Raw genomic sequence first — 16,546 nt, 5'->3', positions numbered from 1 at the left:
CCCCAGGAGATTCCTAAATTCTGTCAATAAATATGTGTGGCTGATCTCTGTGTCTGCCTGTTAGTTTGCAGGAGTCCCCTTGCAGGTGGCCCAGGACGTCAAAATATTTTCATCATTGGGACGCCTGGGTGGCTCAGTCGGTTGAGCGTCCGACTTCGGCTCAGGTCATGATCTTGCGGTCCGTGGGTTCAAACCCCGCGTCGGGCTCTGTGCTGACAGCTCAGAGCCTGGAGCCTGCTTCGGATTCTGTGTCTCCCTCTCTCTCTGCCCCTCCCCCACCCACACTATATGTGTGTGTGTGTGTGTGTGTCTCAAAAATAAACACTAAATGTTTAAAAACGCAATTAAAAGACATTCACAGAAGAAGGAAACTAGGACCCATCATCAAGAATAAAAATAGTTGGGGCACCTGGCTGGCTCAGTCGGTAGGGCATGTGACTCTTGATCTCAGGGTTGCAAGTTCAGCCCCAAGTTGGGCGTAGAGATTATTTAAAAATAAAACGTTTAGGGGTGCCTGGGTGGCTCAGTCAGTTAAGCATCCAACCTGATTTTTGTTCAGGTCGTGATCTCACAGTTCATAAGATCTACCCCCATATCAGGTTCTGTGCCGACAGAGTGCAGAGCCTGCTGGGGATTCTCTCTCTCTGCCTCTCACCAGCTCGCTTTCTCTCTCTCTCTCAAAATAAATAAACATTAAAAAAAAATTTTTTTTAATTTTAGAGCACGAGCGGAGAATGGGGCAGAGGGAGACAGAGAGAATCCCAAGCAGCCTCCACGATCAGCACAGAGCCTAACGAGAGGCTCAATCCCACCACCCTGGGATCATGACCCAAGCCAAAATCAAAAGTCAGTCACTCAACCAACTGAGCCACCCAGATGTCCTGATAAAAATTTTAACAAAACGTTTTCTAGAACTTGATTAAAATTGTGCACATATTAGCAAATGTTTTGCTAGGGGCATAGACACTGATGATGAAACAATCAATAAAGCACAAATTGAGGACAATGGTTAACCCTAAGAATACCAGAATCGGAAGGGGTAATGCTAATAGTCTACTATTTTATCTAGATGGTAGGTATAGAGATGTTTGTTGTCTTATTATTTTTATAATATCTTTATATATTTTTTAATATTCTTTTGATTTCTGAGTCTCAAATAAGAATCAAGTTTTTAGAAAAGGAAATAAAATCTGTGAACATTAAGTACCTTAAAATTTTTAAGACCAGAGGGGCACCTGGGTGGCTCAGTCAGTTAAGTGTCCGACCTTGGCTCAGGTCAGGATCTCGCGGTTTGTGGGTTCAAGCCCTGCATTGGGCTCTGTGCTGACAGCTCAGAGGCTGGAGCCCGCTTAGGATTCTGTGTCTCCCTCTTTCTCTGCCACTCCCCCACTCCCATTCTGTCTCTCCCTCTCAAAAGTAAATAAACATTAAAAAAATTTTTTTTTAATTTTTTAAGACCAGAAAAAAAAGGAAAAGAGAAATCAGTCATGAGGACCTAGAGAAGAAAAGATGTGAAAATTATATCATGGGAATGTAAAATAGTGCAACCACTTTGAAAACACTGGACAGTTTCTCAAAAAGGTTAATGTACCATATGATCCAACCATTCAACACCTAGGTATTTACCCAGGAGAAAAGAAAGCATATGTCCACACAAAGACTTGTATGCAATTGTTCACAGCAGCTTTATTTGTAATAGTCCCAAACCGGAAACACTCTAAATGTCCATCAACAGGTGAATGGATCAACAAGTTGTGGTATATCCATACAATGGAATACTCGGCAATAAAAAGCAACGAACTATTGATACATGCTACCATGGATGTTCTCCAAATAATTATGCCGAATGAAAGAAACCAGACAAACCACGAGGCAGTCTTGGATCGAAATAGTCTGTACCATCTGACCTCCATACATCTCCAATTTTGATGGATGGCATTTTGGGTCCCTAGTTATTAGAGTCAATCAGAAACGGTACTGCCTTTCCCAGATATATAATCACTCTGGCCAATGGCCACAGGTGCCCTTGGCCTGAAGAAAGATTTTCAGTATGTGCTTGTGGCATTGTTACAGAGTCCTTCCTCAAAGGGACCCATCCTTCATTTCGGTCAAGGGCCTTTGGGTCTATGAATTTAAATGAGAAGCCATGGCTCTCCACTAAGGCATCTCAACAAAAGGGTTTTTCCCCACGGCAGGAATTTATCTGTTTTGTCGGCTGCTGAATCCTCAATAGTTAGAATAATGCCTGGTACACAGTAGGTATGCAATAAATATTAGTTGAATTCATGGAAACAGAGTGTTGATACTAGGGAAGTGAAGCGGGCACCTGAGCTGACGATAGTTGAGAAGGCAATGGAAATCATGAGGCACGCCAGATCAGAGAAGCCTGAGCCTCAACCACATGCTCACTGGACCGTGGGTTCAAATTAGGAAGAAACAGAGCAAAACTAATGAACATACACACGATGCTGGAAATGTATCATTGAAAATTGCATCTAAATTGTTGTGAAACTAAGGTTTTGGTGTTTTTTTGTTTTCGTTTTTGTTTTTTACCATATGTTAGATCTACTGAACCATAATTCCCATAAAGCATATATTCACTTGTTCATTCAGTCATATAATAAATATTTGCTGGGGCGCCTGGGTGGCTCAGTCGGTTGAGCGTCCGACTTCGGCTCAGGTCACGATCTCACGGTTCGTGAGTTCGAGCCCTGTGTCGGGCTCCAGGTTAGTCTAGTTACACGGTAGTAAATAAAACAAACGTGAACTTTGTCATCTTAGAGTCTACAACCTGCGGAGGGAAAAGGCATGAAACAAGAAATAAATTCATAATTGCATGTGGTGGTAAGGGCTATGAAGAGGGCAGTGATTGAGAACAAGGGGTGGGGGCTCACGAGGGAGGTGGACCTCCACGAGCTGTCAGAGTGACTCTCTGTGAGGAGGTGGCATTTAACCTGGGATCTGCAGGATGACAAGCCATGCTTGCATAGAGTGGGGAGCGGGTTTGCCTAAGAAGATTCCAGGTAGAACAGCACGCGCCTAGGCCTTTGTGCCAGCAGGTGGCTTGTTCCAGAGGCTGAAAGAATGACCATGTGGCTAAAGCCTGGTGTGCAAGGGAAGAGAGATACCAGAGGAGATTTGGGAGGCAATGTGATAGGCCACACAATATTTCGATGTTCGTGTTTAAAACACAAGTTCGTGGGGCGCCTGGGTGGCTCAGACAGTTAAGCTTCCAACACTTGATTTCGGCTCAGGTCATGATCTCAAGGTTCATGAGCTTGAGGCTTGCACTTTCAAGCAGGGACCATGCTTGGGATTCTCTCCCTCTCTCTCTCTCTCTCTCTCTCTCCCTCAAAATAAATAAACTTAAAACGCACAGTACACACAAGTTCAGGAACAATTTATGTGTTAAATGGGAGGATTTGTCTGCCTTTCTTCCAATCGCTTTTATTTACTCTTAGCTTCTGGTTCCTCGGATTATGCCTAACCCACCCCCTTCCCACCACCCACTCCCTTTCAGCTTCCGCTCCGGTTATAAACTGCTTATTCTCTGTATTTCCCAATTCTGTTCCAAAATTCCTGGAACAGAATCTCACTGATGCAGTTAATCCCTTTGTACCAATCCACCCCGTAGGTCGCTGGCCAGCCTAGGGGATTAGGTTGGTTTGGGAAGGTGCCCACCTCTTGTCCAATCGGCTGTGTCTGGGGCATGGAGGAGAGGAGTCTCCCGGTTCTGCACAGGACTGTCACTTCATCCAGGCTGTGAGCAGGGTTACAAGAGTGTAAATGGATGGGTCATGCAGCGTTCCATGAATTCACATTTCCATGTATTCTTGCTAGAAACTTCTATAGGGAGGAATAGTCTGCTTTTCCTTTGTGAAGCACAGCCAGCCCCTAGCCTTAGGGGGAAATAGACACCAATGAAATGCGTGTCTTCCTGGAGGAATTCTTGAAGAAGGGTAGGGCCGGGGCCCCCTCCCTCTATCCCCTCATGAGGTCGCACTAACCTATTGGTGAGGGCTCACCGTTCACCGCGTCCTCCTAGACCCAATGCTTCTTTTTATAATAAATATTTTGTAGTGCCCCCTAAAAAAATACTGAAATATTGTAACTTATCTGCTCACATAATTTCAAGAAAAAAAATCAAATGAAGCCCTGTAACTATAATATAAAGGGGAAAAGAGACTTTTTTATAGTAATATGTATTTTGATGTACAAATACCCTTGAAGACATAATAAATATGTCAGATCTTGTACCTATACACAGCCTGAGTGCAAAAGCTACAAATGCAGCCTCCATATGCACAATTCAGATACTACCCCAAGTGTTTGCTATCTGTATCCTGACTTTCCAAAAACGATAAACAACTTGGATAAAGTTCTAACCGGAACAAAGTATAGTCATTCTTTGATTTACACAGTAGTTTCATTCCAGGAAAATTCAATGCACAGAAAACACTTGTGAAACAGCCTTGGAGTCTGGGCTCGGAGAATTATAAATGGGTTTCTCACCTGCATAAATGTCTAGCGGAACATTGGAGTTTTGTTTGGGAAATGGGTCAATACTTGTTTTCCAAGACCGTCACACACATTGCATGCCCTCCTGCATCCCGGGTCTCCAAGATACTAAGGACTCCATTAATTTTGACAAAAAACAAGAACAAAAACAAAAACAAAAACAAAAAAACAGAAAATTCCAAAAATAACCCCTAGAGGGCAGTATCTTCCCATTGAGAATCATCGATCTGCCATTAACAGAGTTCTTTCTGGAGTGTCTTGTTCTTTGTGAGACAGATAGAGCTACATCATAAGCCCAGATCAATTGCGGAAATTTAACTGAGTGTGCTCAGAATAAAAGAGAGGAAGAAGTACGTTGTTTCCGGGGTTTTTTAAATTTTTTTCTTACTTTTTTTTTTTCTTACTTTCTAAATCAACCTAATTTTGCCTTTCTGAACGTTGTATAAAGAGTCATTCAGTATGTACATCTTTGCATGTGGCTTCTTTTGATTAACATAATGTTTTTGAGATTAATTCATGTTGTATCAGTATATTGTTATTATTTTTGTTTATTGTTAGTATTGTACTGTATGACTGTAATTCAATTTATCCATCCACTTACTGGACATTTGGATTGTTTCCAATTATGGGACATTATAAATAAAGCTGCTATAAACATTAATAGAGAAGTCTTTGTAGATACATATTTCTATTTAATTTTATAAGTAACTCTGCAACTGTTTTTCCAAAGGGGTTGTCCGTGTTACCTTCCCATCAGTAAGGTATTAGCATTCCGGTTGCTCCATATCTTCACCAACACCCACTATAGTCCATTGTTTGGTTTTTTTAAATCATTCTGGTGAGCGTATAACGGCATCCCATTGTGGTTTTAATTTGCATTTCTCTGATGCCCAATGATTTTGAGCATCTTTTCATGGGCTTATTGGCCATTTGTATACCTTCTTTTGGAAAATGTCCGTTTCAATATTTGCCCACTATATAATGAGATTGCCTTTTTCCTGCTGGTTGGTAGGAGCTCTTCATCTATTCTGGAAACGGGTCCTTTGTCAAATACATGTATTGCAAATGTGAGCAATAGCAGCCCAAATAAACCAGAGGAATCCCTCCTTGAGCCAGTGGCTGTGTGAATGAGACATGGGAATTGTCTCAACTCCCATGCAGGAAAAGCATGTGGTAATGAAGGCATCAGGCTGTGTCGTGTGATTCCACTGTGAAGAGATACTTCTTTTCAACAGAAAGAAATGGCCCATTGATAACAGGTACTCTATAGGGTGTAGAGTACAATGGTATTATAACAGCGCTGCATGGTGACAGATGGTAGTCGTGTGAGCACATCATAACGTATAGAGGTGTCCAATCACTATGCTGTATACCTGAAACTAATGTAACATTGTGTATCAACAGTACTTCAATTAAAACATAAATTATAAGCGGCACCTGTCTGTTCCAATGGGTAGAGCATGTGACTCTTGATCTCAGGGTTGTGGGTTTGAACCCCATGTTGGGGGTAGAGATTAATGTAAAAAAAATTAAATCTTATAAAAATAGATAAATAAGGGCACCTGGGTGGCTCAGTCGGTTAAGCAACCGACTCTTGATTTTGGCTCAGGTCATGATCCCAGGGTCGTGGGATAGAGCCCCTGCATCAGGCGCCACACTGAGCTTCTCTCTCTTTCTCTCTCTCTCTGCCCCTCTCCCCCACTCACGCTCTCTCTAAAAAAATTAAAGAAATCTAAATAAATACATAAATCCATGAATAAAATGAACATTTTAAAAAATAAAGTCTAATTTGGGGGGCACCTGGCTGGCTCAGTTGGTTGGGCATCTGACATCTGACTGTGGCTCAAGTCATGATCTCACCGTTCGTGAGTTCGTTCATGAGTTCAAGCCGCACATCACACTCCATGCTGACAGCTCAGTCTGGAGCCCGCTTTGGATTCTATGTCTTCTTCTTTCTACCCCTCCACTCCCCTCTCTCTCTCAAAAGTAAATAAACATTAAAAAAAATAAAGTCTATTTTTCTATTTTTTTTAAAAAAGAAAATATCCCCTAAACATAACCAATAACTTCCTTTGGTGTATCACCAGAGAAACATGATGTGTTCCATTGATGGAAGAAAGTTCACAATGTATACCAGTCTTCAAAACAGTGCCCTCCTGAGCCATTGTCAAGGATAATTTGGGCCATATGTGATTCTTGCCTGGCTCTCCCACTTCGGGGTAGCCCTGGCACAATAAGAAGTTCCACTCGACATTGAAAATACAGGTGGGGAAGGGAGTGGGGAGTCACCAAATCTTACCCTGAACCCCCTATAGTACCTATCATTGTAACTCCCTTATTTTTTCCTTTCTTGTAAGCCCAAAGGAATCCACCTGTCAGCGGAACAAGAGATTCTTCTAATCTCTAATAGAAGAATCTCCGTGAAAATGCATATATATATATATATATATATATGTGAATATATGTAAACATAATATATATATAATGTTATATATATTATATATAATATTATATATATATTATATACATATATATAATATATACGCTAATATTATATACTATATATGTATTATATAATACATGTTATATATAACATAATACGTATTATATATATGAATAATACATACACTATATATAATATAATATATGCGCGTGCGCGCACGCGCACACACACACACACACACACACAGGTTTGTAACTTTTAAAAAATATGGAGGTATCTCCATCCTGAGAATATATGTAGCAAAAGCTAACAGGGATTATGAGAGTGGTAAATATTTTGAAGCTCATCTATGTTTTATTTTCCCACAATGTGCTCTAACCATTCTACTCAAGTGGTAAAAGTTGGAAAATTTTTAAGATCTTTTGGGAGGCATTTTAGTGCTAAAAATCTTGTTTTGCAAGACTAAGCACATATGGAAATGCTCATGATATATTGTGATAAATCGGTAAGTTAAAAAAAAAAGACCAAAAAATATGTGCAGTTTGATTCCATTTTATTTGCAAGTCACATTTCACATGCTTTTTTATTTGTGGGTAGTTGTGCCTAGTGAAAATACGGATGATTTTTACTTTCTTATTTGCGCTTCTCTGTTCTCTAAGTTTTCTCCAATGAACATATGTCACTCTTACAGTTAGAAAAAGTTATTGGGGCGCCTGGGTGGCTCAGTTGGTGAAGCGTCTGACTCTTGATTTTGGCTCAGGTCATGATCTCGAGGCTCGCAGCATTGAGCCCCGGGTCAGGCTCTGCGCTAACAGTGCTGAGCCTGATTGGGATTCTCTCTCTCCCTCTCTCTGCTCTCCCTCCCACCATTTTCTCTCTCTCTCTCTCTCTCAAAATAAATAAACATTAAAAAAAAGAAAAAGAGGGGCGCCTGTGTGGCTCAGTCGGTTGAGCATCCGACTTTGGCTCAGGTCATGATCTCTCGGTCCATGAGTTCGAGCCCCGCGTCGGGCTCTGTGCTGACAGCTCAGAGCCTGGAGCCTGTTTCAGATTCTGTGTCAACAACTCTTTGGGGAGTGCCCTGAAATAGTACTTCTGAAGGCCACTGCATCACAAAAATCCCTTCTCCAGCATCCTCCACTCACCTGGCTCACCTTGCACCCCTCCAGGGCCAGGGAGCTCTCTTCCTTCCAAAGCTTCACGATGGCCTGTCCTACCAAAGTGTGGCTACTGTTCTGTCTCAGAGAGAGCCTTGACCTACAGTCCGAAGATTTAAGTCCAAGTCCCCTCGCTGAGCCTCAGGAGCTGTGTAGCTTTGGACAAATCACTTTCCCTCTCTGAGCTTGGGAGCCTCATCCGTGAAGTATCTTGAGGAACCTTCCACCCTAGAATTGCCTTGTCTCCTTGGCCTGTTAGAGGCATCTATATGACTTTGGAGGTGGGATGTAGGCTTCAATGATGGTCTGTTAGGGTGCTGGGTGGGGATCAGCCATGTGCCTGTGAGGTGTGAGCTCCAGAAAACTATCTAGTCTGTTTCGTCTTGGTTCAGCCCTCAGAAAGATGATGGCTGCCTCCGACATGATGCTCTGAGAGGGACACAGCATCCCTGCTGTAGTAGTCCTGGCAAGAATGCAGGAGCTGAGGGGCGCCTGGGCGGCTCAGTCGGTTGAGCGTCCGACTTCAGCTCAGGTGATGATCTCGCGGTTCGTGAGTTCGAGCCCTGCATCGGGCTCTGTGCTGATGGCTCAGAGCCTGGAGCCTGCTTCGGATTCGGTGTCTCCCTCTCTCTCTGCCCCTCCCCTGCTCACGCTCTGTCTCTCTCTCTCTCTCTCAAAAATAAACATTCAAAAATGTAGAAGCTGAATCCAATCATGAGCAAACATCGGACAAACTCCAACGGAGGGACATTCCCCAAAGTGACTGGCCTGGACTCCTCAAAAACGTCAATGGCATGAAAGACTGAAGCACTGTTCCAGGTTAAAGAAGATCCAAGAAACCTGACAGCTGAATGTAATGTGTGATCCGGGGGTTCTGTGTTGCTCTAAAGGACTTTTTTGGAATAGCTGGTAAAAGCTGAATAAGATCTGAAGATTACACAGTAGAACTTTGTCGATGTTAATGTCCTGATTTTTAAAACTGTACTGCGGTTATATAAGAAAATGCCTTTGTTTTTAGGAAGAACCCTCTGAAGTATTTAGGCCTAAAGGGGATCATGTCTGATAAAATATATAATTTTATATATAAATTTATATTTATATATATAGTTATATATGTAAATATAATTATATATATAAATATTTTTATTTATATAAATTATATATAATATATATTATATTATATATACTATATTATGTTATATTATATTATATATATTTATATATATTTATTTATATATATTTATATATTATATAAATTATATAAATATAAATATATATAATTATAAATATATATAATTATATATATATAAATTTATATAAATATAAATATATAAATATAAAAATTTATATAAATATATACTTATATATACAAATTTATATATAAATATAATAATATATATAAATATTATATATTTTTATATACACATAGAGAGAGGAAATGATAAGATAAAATGTTAATATTTGGAAAGACCAGGTGAAGGATCTATGGGAATCCTTTGTGCTGTTCCTGCACATTTTCTGAAGTCTGAAATACCGTGGACAAGAAAGCCAGCGGCATGCCTCTGGATCGGTAGAAGTGATGGCAACGGCAGTATTTTATTTACTGAGCACTTACAAAGTACCGGATGATCTCACCTGAACCCCCCTACCAGCCGCCCCCTTAAGAGTGATTATGCCCATTTTGCAGAGAAGAATTCTGACATCAGACACAGGAAGTGACCTGCCCTGATCACACGGGCCCCGTGGCCTGTCCGTGACAGAGCTGGGGTATGAACTTGAATCTCCCTGACTCCTCACTCCCCCAAAATCATCACCGTCTACACTGCAACAAGGTCACAAATTCCCTCACACCGTGTCTGGGACTATGCAAAAAAAAAAAAAAAAAAAAACCCAAAAAATAAAAAAAATTAAAAAAAAACACAAAAAACAACCAACATAGCTTCTTTACTTTGTAGAACAACGGAGAGGGGAGGGGTCAGAGTGGGGAACTAAATTTAGCTCAACCCAGTTTAAAACTTGGTCTCATTCAACAAGTTAAATAGTCTCTTGAGGTTTCTTGAATTCGGAGAGACTCAGTCTCTCCGGTGTAATGTGCTCAGGCTCTCAGATTCCTCCTTTCCTCCCCTGCTCCTCCCATATATGACGGTTGGGCTAAGGGTGAGGAGATTCAGTGGTCGGGGGCCGGCGGGCATCTGCTGGGATCTTGATGTCACTGAAAGCATCCACTGGCTTTCCAGCTACAGCTGGTTGCTGGTGAACTGGTCTGGCCTCCCGCTGACTCATCATACTGGCTAATGTCGCCTCACAGTAGCTCTCTGTGGTTCTGTGGCCAGCTCTGGGGTTCTTGTTCTCTTTCTAAGCTGACACCAGGCCCACCTCGTCCCTACCACATTGGGTCCTAAAACAGGTCCCTGGCCATCGGTTCAATGTCTAGGTCACCCAGAAACTAAGGGGCTACAGAGGCAGGACTGATACTCAGGTGGTAGGCTTTGCTATTAAAATAATTCAGTGCTTCCCTCCTGGTTGGTAAAGAGCTGTTGCCCAAGACCCTTCAGTATCCCCTCCTCTGCTCCAGCTGCCTCTGGCACATTCCCAGGTCCCTGTCATACCAGAAACCAAAGGGTTAACACAGCAGGCAGTCTCCAAGACTGCTCCAGCCCTGAGGCTCAGCATCCCTCCTGATGACATTAAGTATTCTGGAATGTCACCACTGTTCTTAGCCAGGGCAAGCAGGGTCCTTTCCTTACTCCAAGACTACCTGAACTTCTCTGGAAAGTCTCAAAGGACAGTGGATAAGAGCCCCCCTCCGTCACTGGCGTTCCCCTCAACTTATTGAACGTGCCTGCCCTTTCTGGGCTCTGCCCCAGGGGAAGGTGGGTCACCACTGGGGGTCATTCCCCTCTTCCTTTCCCCACCCCCAGGACGTCTACTATAGAGGCTGAAGCACTCAAATCCCAGCCTCCCTTACACCAGGAGTAGCCATGTGACCCAGGTCTGGCTCATGAGAAGGAAGCAGAAGTCTGCTGGGGAGGGGGACCAGAGACAGTTTTTGCCCTCCTGGTAAAGATGAGAAACTAGCTCAATCCAACCCTGCTTCCTGCTTTAAACAAGGATGTTGCGCCTCAAGTTTTGGTAGCCTTATGTGACCAGAGAGGATCCCCAGATGCTTGCCCTGATGCGGTTGCTGCCTAACAGCAGATAAGCCCATGCAAGTTGAGCTCTCTGTTTTTTCAGCCAGAGGCAATCCTGATGCAGGGCGAAGTCTGCTGGACCACCACCCTGCCTCTGCTCCTGTTTTCTACCTGCCTTCCGTGCTCACCGATCCCCAGGTCTGGCCGAGGTTGACTTCTCCTCGCTCAGCTTTCCCTGTGTATGCAAAAACTGCTTTCATAAAATCCGTGGTCTTTTTCACCTGGGCAGGCCCTTGAAGTGCTAAAATAGGAGATGAAGGAACGTAGAGAAATCCTTTTGCTCTCTCGGGGGGGCTGCCTTTCAAGCCAAATGCACCATCTCATTGTGAATGCCAAAGTGTATTAACTCTACCATTATTAATCCTTACTATAATTAACTCATTATTATTATTAGCTGATATTATTACTATTAACTCTACTTTTTTTTGCATTCCTTCTATAAATTCCAAATCTCATGATATTATAATTTATCCCCATTTCACGGATGAGGAGACCCAGGAGGCTTATGGAGATTGAGTAATCTTTCCCGAGTTGGACAGAGTGGAAGGGATAGAGGCAGGACCGGAACCATTTACAACAGTCATTAATACCCACTCTCCCCGGGCACCTCCCCTCCCTCCACCAACCAACCCTCTATCCCTCCCATACGGGACCTCGCCCACCCCCACATCCCCAGCATGAGGGTGGCAGGGTGGTGAGCAAGCAAGAGGAGACGGGCAGCAGCAGGCGTTTATTGGAGAGCAAGGGTGTCAGCCCAGAACAAGCTACACAGATTCAGTCTTAGAGGGCAGAGGCCTGATTCCATAGGCGACACAGCACAGGGAGGCATCTGGGCACATGTGCACGTAGGTTTCATGCCTCGTACAGTAAGTTCGGCAGGCCCCTTGGCCTTTCCAGCACCGCTTGAATTCACTTCTCCCTATGCAGAGGAAGACCACAGGTCACAGAGCAGCCCATGGGTTGCAGGTTAGACCACTGTTCACAGGTTTGACCATAGATCAAGGGTTAGGCCACAGGTCACAGATCAGACCACTGTCCACAAGTTAGGCCACAGGACCCAGGTTAGATCACAAGTCACCGTTTAGCTCTCTGGTCGTTGTGTTAGGTGACTGGTCATACGACATCCCACAGGTCATAACTGAGGTCACAGGACATGAACTCTGACCACAGGTTAGACTAGAGGCAACAGACCAGACCACTAGTCACGGATGAGACAACTAGTTACAAATGAGCCCACAGATTTCAGTCCAGGTTAGCCTACAGATCACAAGTTAGACCACTGGTTACAAGTTAGAAACTAATTTCTTGTCCAGGTTAACCCACACCCCAGGTACACTCTAAGCGCTTTTCATGACAACACTGTACAATTATGGTTGGTCTTATTATGATCCCTGTGATACAGGGTAAGGAAACTGAGGCACAGAAAGATTAACAACCTTGCCCAAGTTTAGAGAGTCATTAAGGAGCAGGGCCAAGATTCAAACCCAGGTAATAAGGCTCTAGAGTCCGCTTATAACCATAGCATAAACTGCCTCACACATATGGATCCGTTTAATGTTAGCGGAGGAATTTCTACCCATGGGCTCTGGAAAAGGTAGGGCTTTGGAGGAATGCGTCCTGTGCCCCCCCTAAGGTCCTCTAGGAGGCCTCAGGTTCCTCAGCTGTATAACTCCCTTTCAGGGGGGCAGTTATAGGGGATTTAATCATTTTAGCACAGTGCCTGGCACACGGTAAATACTCAATAAATGGAAAGGGAGATTATCAGAATGACAGCTTCTGGGCGGGGGGGGCAACCAGGACTCATTGGAGGCCAACCCTCTCATTTTATGGATCAAGAAAGGGACTCACCCAACTTTTCCCAGCCAGTAAGCGGTGGGTCTGGAATAGGAACCCGAGACCCTGACTCCCAGGTGAGGGCGGTTCCTACAACTACTCCTGACACATCATCACATCTTGACCTTCCAGCGACCCTGAGACCCAGAGGTGCTCTTTCCTCCTACATGGTCTGTATTCCCCGCCACCCTTGCTCCACTTCTCTCCTGGTACCCCCCACTCCAGCCACGCTGGCCCCCTCACTGCTCTTCAGACACCCCCGTCATTCTTCTGCCTCCTGCTGCTTGTAAAGATCTTCTTTATATTCTCACTGTAGTCAGATCTCCGCTCAAGCCGACCTTATATACAAAATCGTTAAAGGGGCGTCTGGGTGGCTCAGTCGGTTAAGTGTCCGACTTCGGCTCGGGTCATGATCTCGCGGTCTGTGAGTTCAAGCTCCGTGTCAGGCTCTGTGCTGACAGCTCAGAGCCTGGAGCCTGCTTCGGATTCTGTGTCTCCCTCTCTCTCTGCCCCTCCCCTGCCCTCTCGCTCTCTCTCTCTCTCAAAAACAAATAAACATTAAAAAACAAATAAAGAAAAACAAATAAATTGCTGAGGTTGGGTGATGATACACAGAGGGTTTTTATACTATCTTTTATTTGTGTTTGGCATTTTCTAAAATAAGGTTTCTTTTGAAAACTTACATCATTACATTAGTCTCTATTTTTGCATACGTTTACATTTTTCCGTAATAAAATGGTTTTTCGTTAACTCACCTTGTTTCTTGTGTTGGTCTCTCTACTTTCATGTAAATTTCAAGTTTTTCAAAAAACAAAAACAAACAACCACGCAGGGCCTCCCGTGACCCTCCCCATCAGCTCTCCCATCCTCCCCAACATGCACACACCACCCTAACCCCTTGTCCTGCTTCTATGCTGCTTAGCACTTACCACCACCTGACACATGATGTGTTTATTTGGTTCTTTTCTGTCTAAAATTATCAGCCCCATGAAAGCAAGGACGTTTTTTTCCTCTCCCAGCGGTTGTCATAGTGCTGGGACACAGTAAATGTTTTTCAAATACATATTTGTCGAGTGAGTCCCATTTTAAAGATTAGGAAACTGAGGTGCAGACTGACTTAGAAAGCTGCCCTAAAGTGCCCAGCAACTCAGTGGGGGGCCAGAACTCAATCGCTGGTCTAGGCCTCCTCTGTCCCCCAGAATCTGGGAGGCTCTCCCTCATTTCTGCACACACACACACACACACACACACACACACACACACAGGTGATGTTACCTGGTGGCACATGACCCAGGACCAGGAGAGCCACAATCAGCAGAAGCAGCTGCGTCATGGCCACAGGGCTTCTGGGGAGGCCACCAAAGGAGCCAGGCATACTGAGCCCTGCTGCCTGCGGCCCAGCCTTTATCAGGCTGCAGATCGAGGCAGGAGCGTGGGCAGCAGGAGAACTAAGTGGGAGGCCGGGGCTCTGCGGTCCTGAGGATATAACTGGATCTCAGCCAGCTATGTGGGGAACCGGTCAGCCATACCTGCCAGAGATTGCTGAGCTCTGAAGCTACGGACAGGATTTCCTGAAGCGATGTCTGAGGTCAGAAACTAGACATCCTCTCCACCTGAGAGGGTGGGGAAAGGTGGGGCTTCAGAGAAACCTGGTTCAACGCCAGCGTCTCCCTCTAATCGCTGTGCTACCTTGGACAAATCATGTAACCTCTCTGAGCCTCAGGCGGTCATCAAGGAAATGATGACGGGCCCCCCTTGCAAGGCTAAATACACGGGCCAGAACTCACTAACCCATTCAAACAAGCATGTATTTAGACCACTTGGAAAATGGAAAGAGTAACAGTACTTACCTCACAGGGACAAATGGCTACCTAGCTCATTTAGAGGATTAAACAAAATAGTACAACGGTTCTCGAAGTGTGATACCCACACCAGCATACAGCAGCAATACCTGGGGCTTGTTAGAAATGCAAATCCTTGGGGCACCTGGGTGGCTCAGTCAGTTGAGTGGCCGACTTCAGCTCAGGTCATGATCTCACACTCCAATGATCTCACACTCCATGAGTTCGAGCCCCGCGTCGGGCTCTGTGCTGACAGCTTGGAGCCTGGAGCCTGCTTCGGATTCTGTGTCTCCCTCTCTCTCTGCCCCTCCCCCGCTCATGCTCTGTCTCTCTCTGTCTCAAAAACAAATAAAAACATTTCTAAAAAAAAAAAAAAAAAAAAAAGAAATGCAAATCCTCACGCTCTGCCCAAACCTGCTGCATCAAAAGCTCTGGGTGCAGGTCCCAGCAAGCTGTGGTTTAACAAGCCTCCAAATGATTCTAATGCACAGCTAAAATTTGAGGACCACTGAGACCACATGTGCAAATAGCTTAGAACAGTGTCCTACCCAGGCATCTGAGTTGCCTCTTGAGAGAGGAATAGCAGAAACAGAATTCCAGGCAGAAGGAACAGAATGTACCTGAAAGAGTGGGGCATGGCCAGAGAGGGGTTCATTAGGAGGAGAGATTGGAAACGGCCCTGCACAGGATAGGAGCCAGAGCACGAGGGGCCTTGAATGCCAAGCTCAGGCTGGAAGCATTGTGTAACCTGTCCAGATATCACTGTGAAATAAAGAAACTGAAACCTCAAGAAAGGAGGTGTGTTGCTCAAGGCTGTACAGCAATTGAAACACAGAGCTGGGACTGGAAACCAAGTTGCCTCACTCCCAGACAATGTGCGACATGACATCAGTCACAGCCCATCTTGTAGGTAGGAAAGGGACTCTCAGAAGGCCAGAGCACAGAGCACAGATATGAGGGGGCTCAGTGTCTGCCCAGAGCCCTGCGGGGCTGAGCTAATCTACAGGCTGCTGTGGGAGTTGCTCTGAGCTGGACACCTGGACCCCCTCAGCCATGACAATGAGCTCCACCCACAAGTACAGCCTGCTCTGCATGGCCCCACACACAAACCTGCCCTCCCCAGTCCCTCATGATCTCAAAGGAAGCACCCTGCCCAAAGAGCCTGGATCCTCGCCCCCTGGATGGCCCAAATCACCAGTTCCCTATAGCCAACAGCTCTACTCTATCAGCATCACAGTGTCTCTCTCCTTCAAGTGCCTAGGAAGATTTTTTTTTTTCTTTCTAAGCCACGGCGGTGAAAGAAAGGGACAGTGGGTTGCGAGGCAGAAACCTGAGTCCCGGGGCCAGGTAAGCTTCAGTTAAATATCCTTTCAGTGTTGTGTCGGGATTAAATGAGCTAATAATCTAGGCAAAGCGCTCAAATCATACTAGCCACAGCCCAAATGCTCAGTAAATATTCATCAAAGAGGGGACAGCCATTCTTCCAGACACGGGACAGACCCCTGCATAAAGAGTGCTTAACCCAGAATTTGGTGAATGAATGAATGGGATGTCAAAATCAGG

The 16,546-nt window shown here is 44.5% G+C and overlaps 1 protein-coding gene across 1 annotated transcript; it reads right to left on the bottom strand.

Annotated features, from left to right (window-relative positions):
* Positions 1-12,073: 12,073 nt before the first annotated feature.
* DEFB124 (defensin beta 124) lies at positions 12,074-14,475 on the bottom strand. Its single transcript, XM_047067969.1, has 2 exons — positions 14,418-14,475; positions 12,074-12,228 (listed from the first exon to the last, which is right to left on the bottom strand). Exons 1-2 carry the CDS (start codon positions 14,473-14,475, stop codon positions 12,074-12,076), a joined length of 213 nt encoding a protein of 70 aa, XP_046923925.1.
* Positions 14,476-16,546: the final 2,071 nt, after the last annotated feature.

Source organism: Lynx rufus, unplaced genomic scaffold, assembly GCF_022079265.1.
Source record: "Lynx rufus isolate CCGP_SWC_20201006 ecotype Redwood Valley unplaced genomic scaffold, mLynRuf1.p SCAF_8, whole genome shotgun sequence".
Lineage (NCBI taxonomy): Eukaryota > Metazoa > Chordata > Mammalia > Carnivora > Felidae > Lynx > Lynx rufus.
Note: the sequence above shows the minus strand (reverse complement) of the source record. Positions and strands in the feature narration are given on the sequence as shown.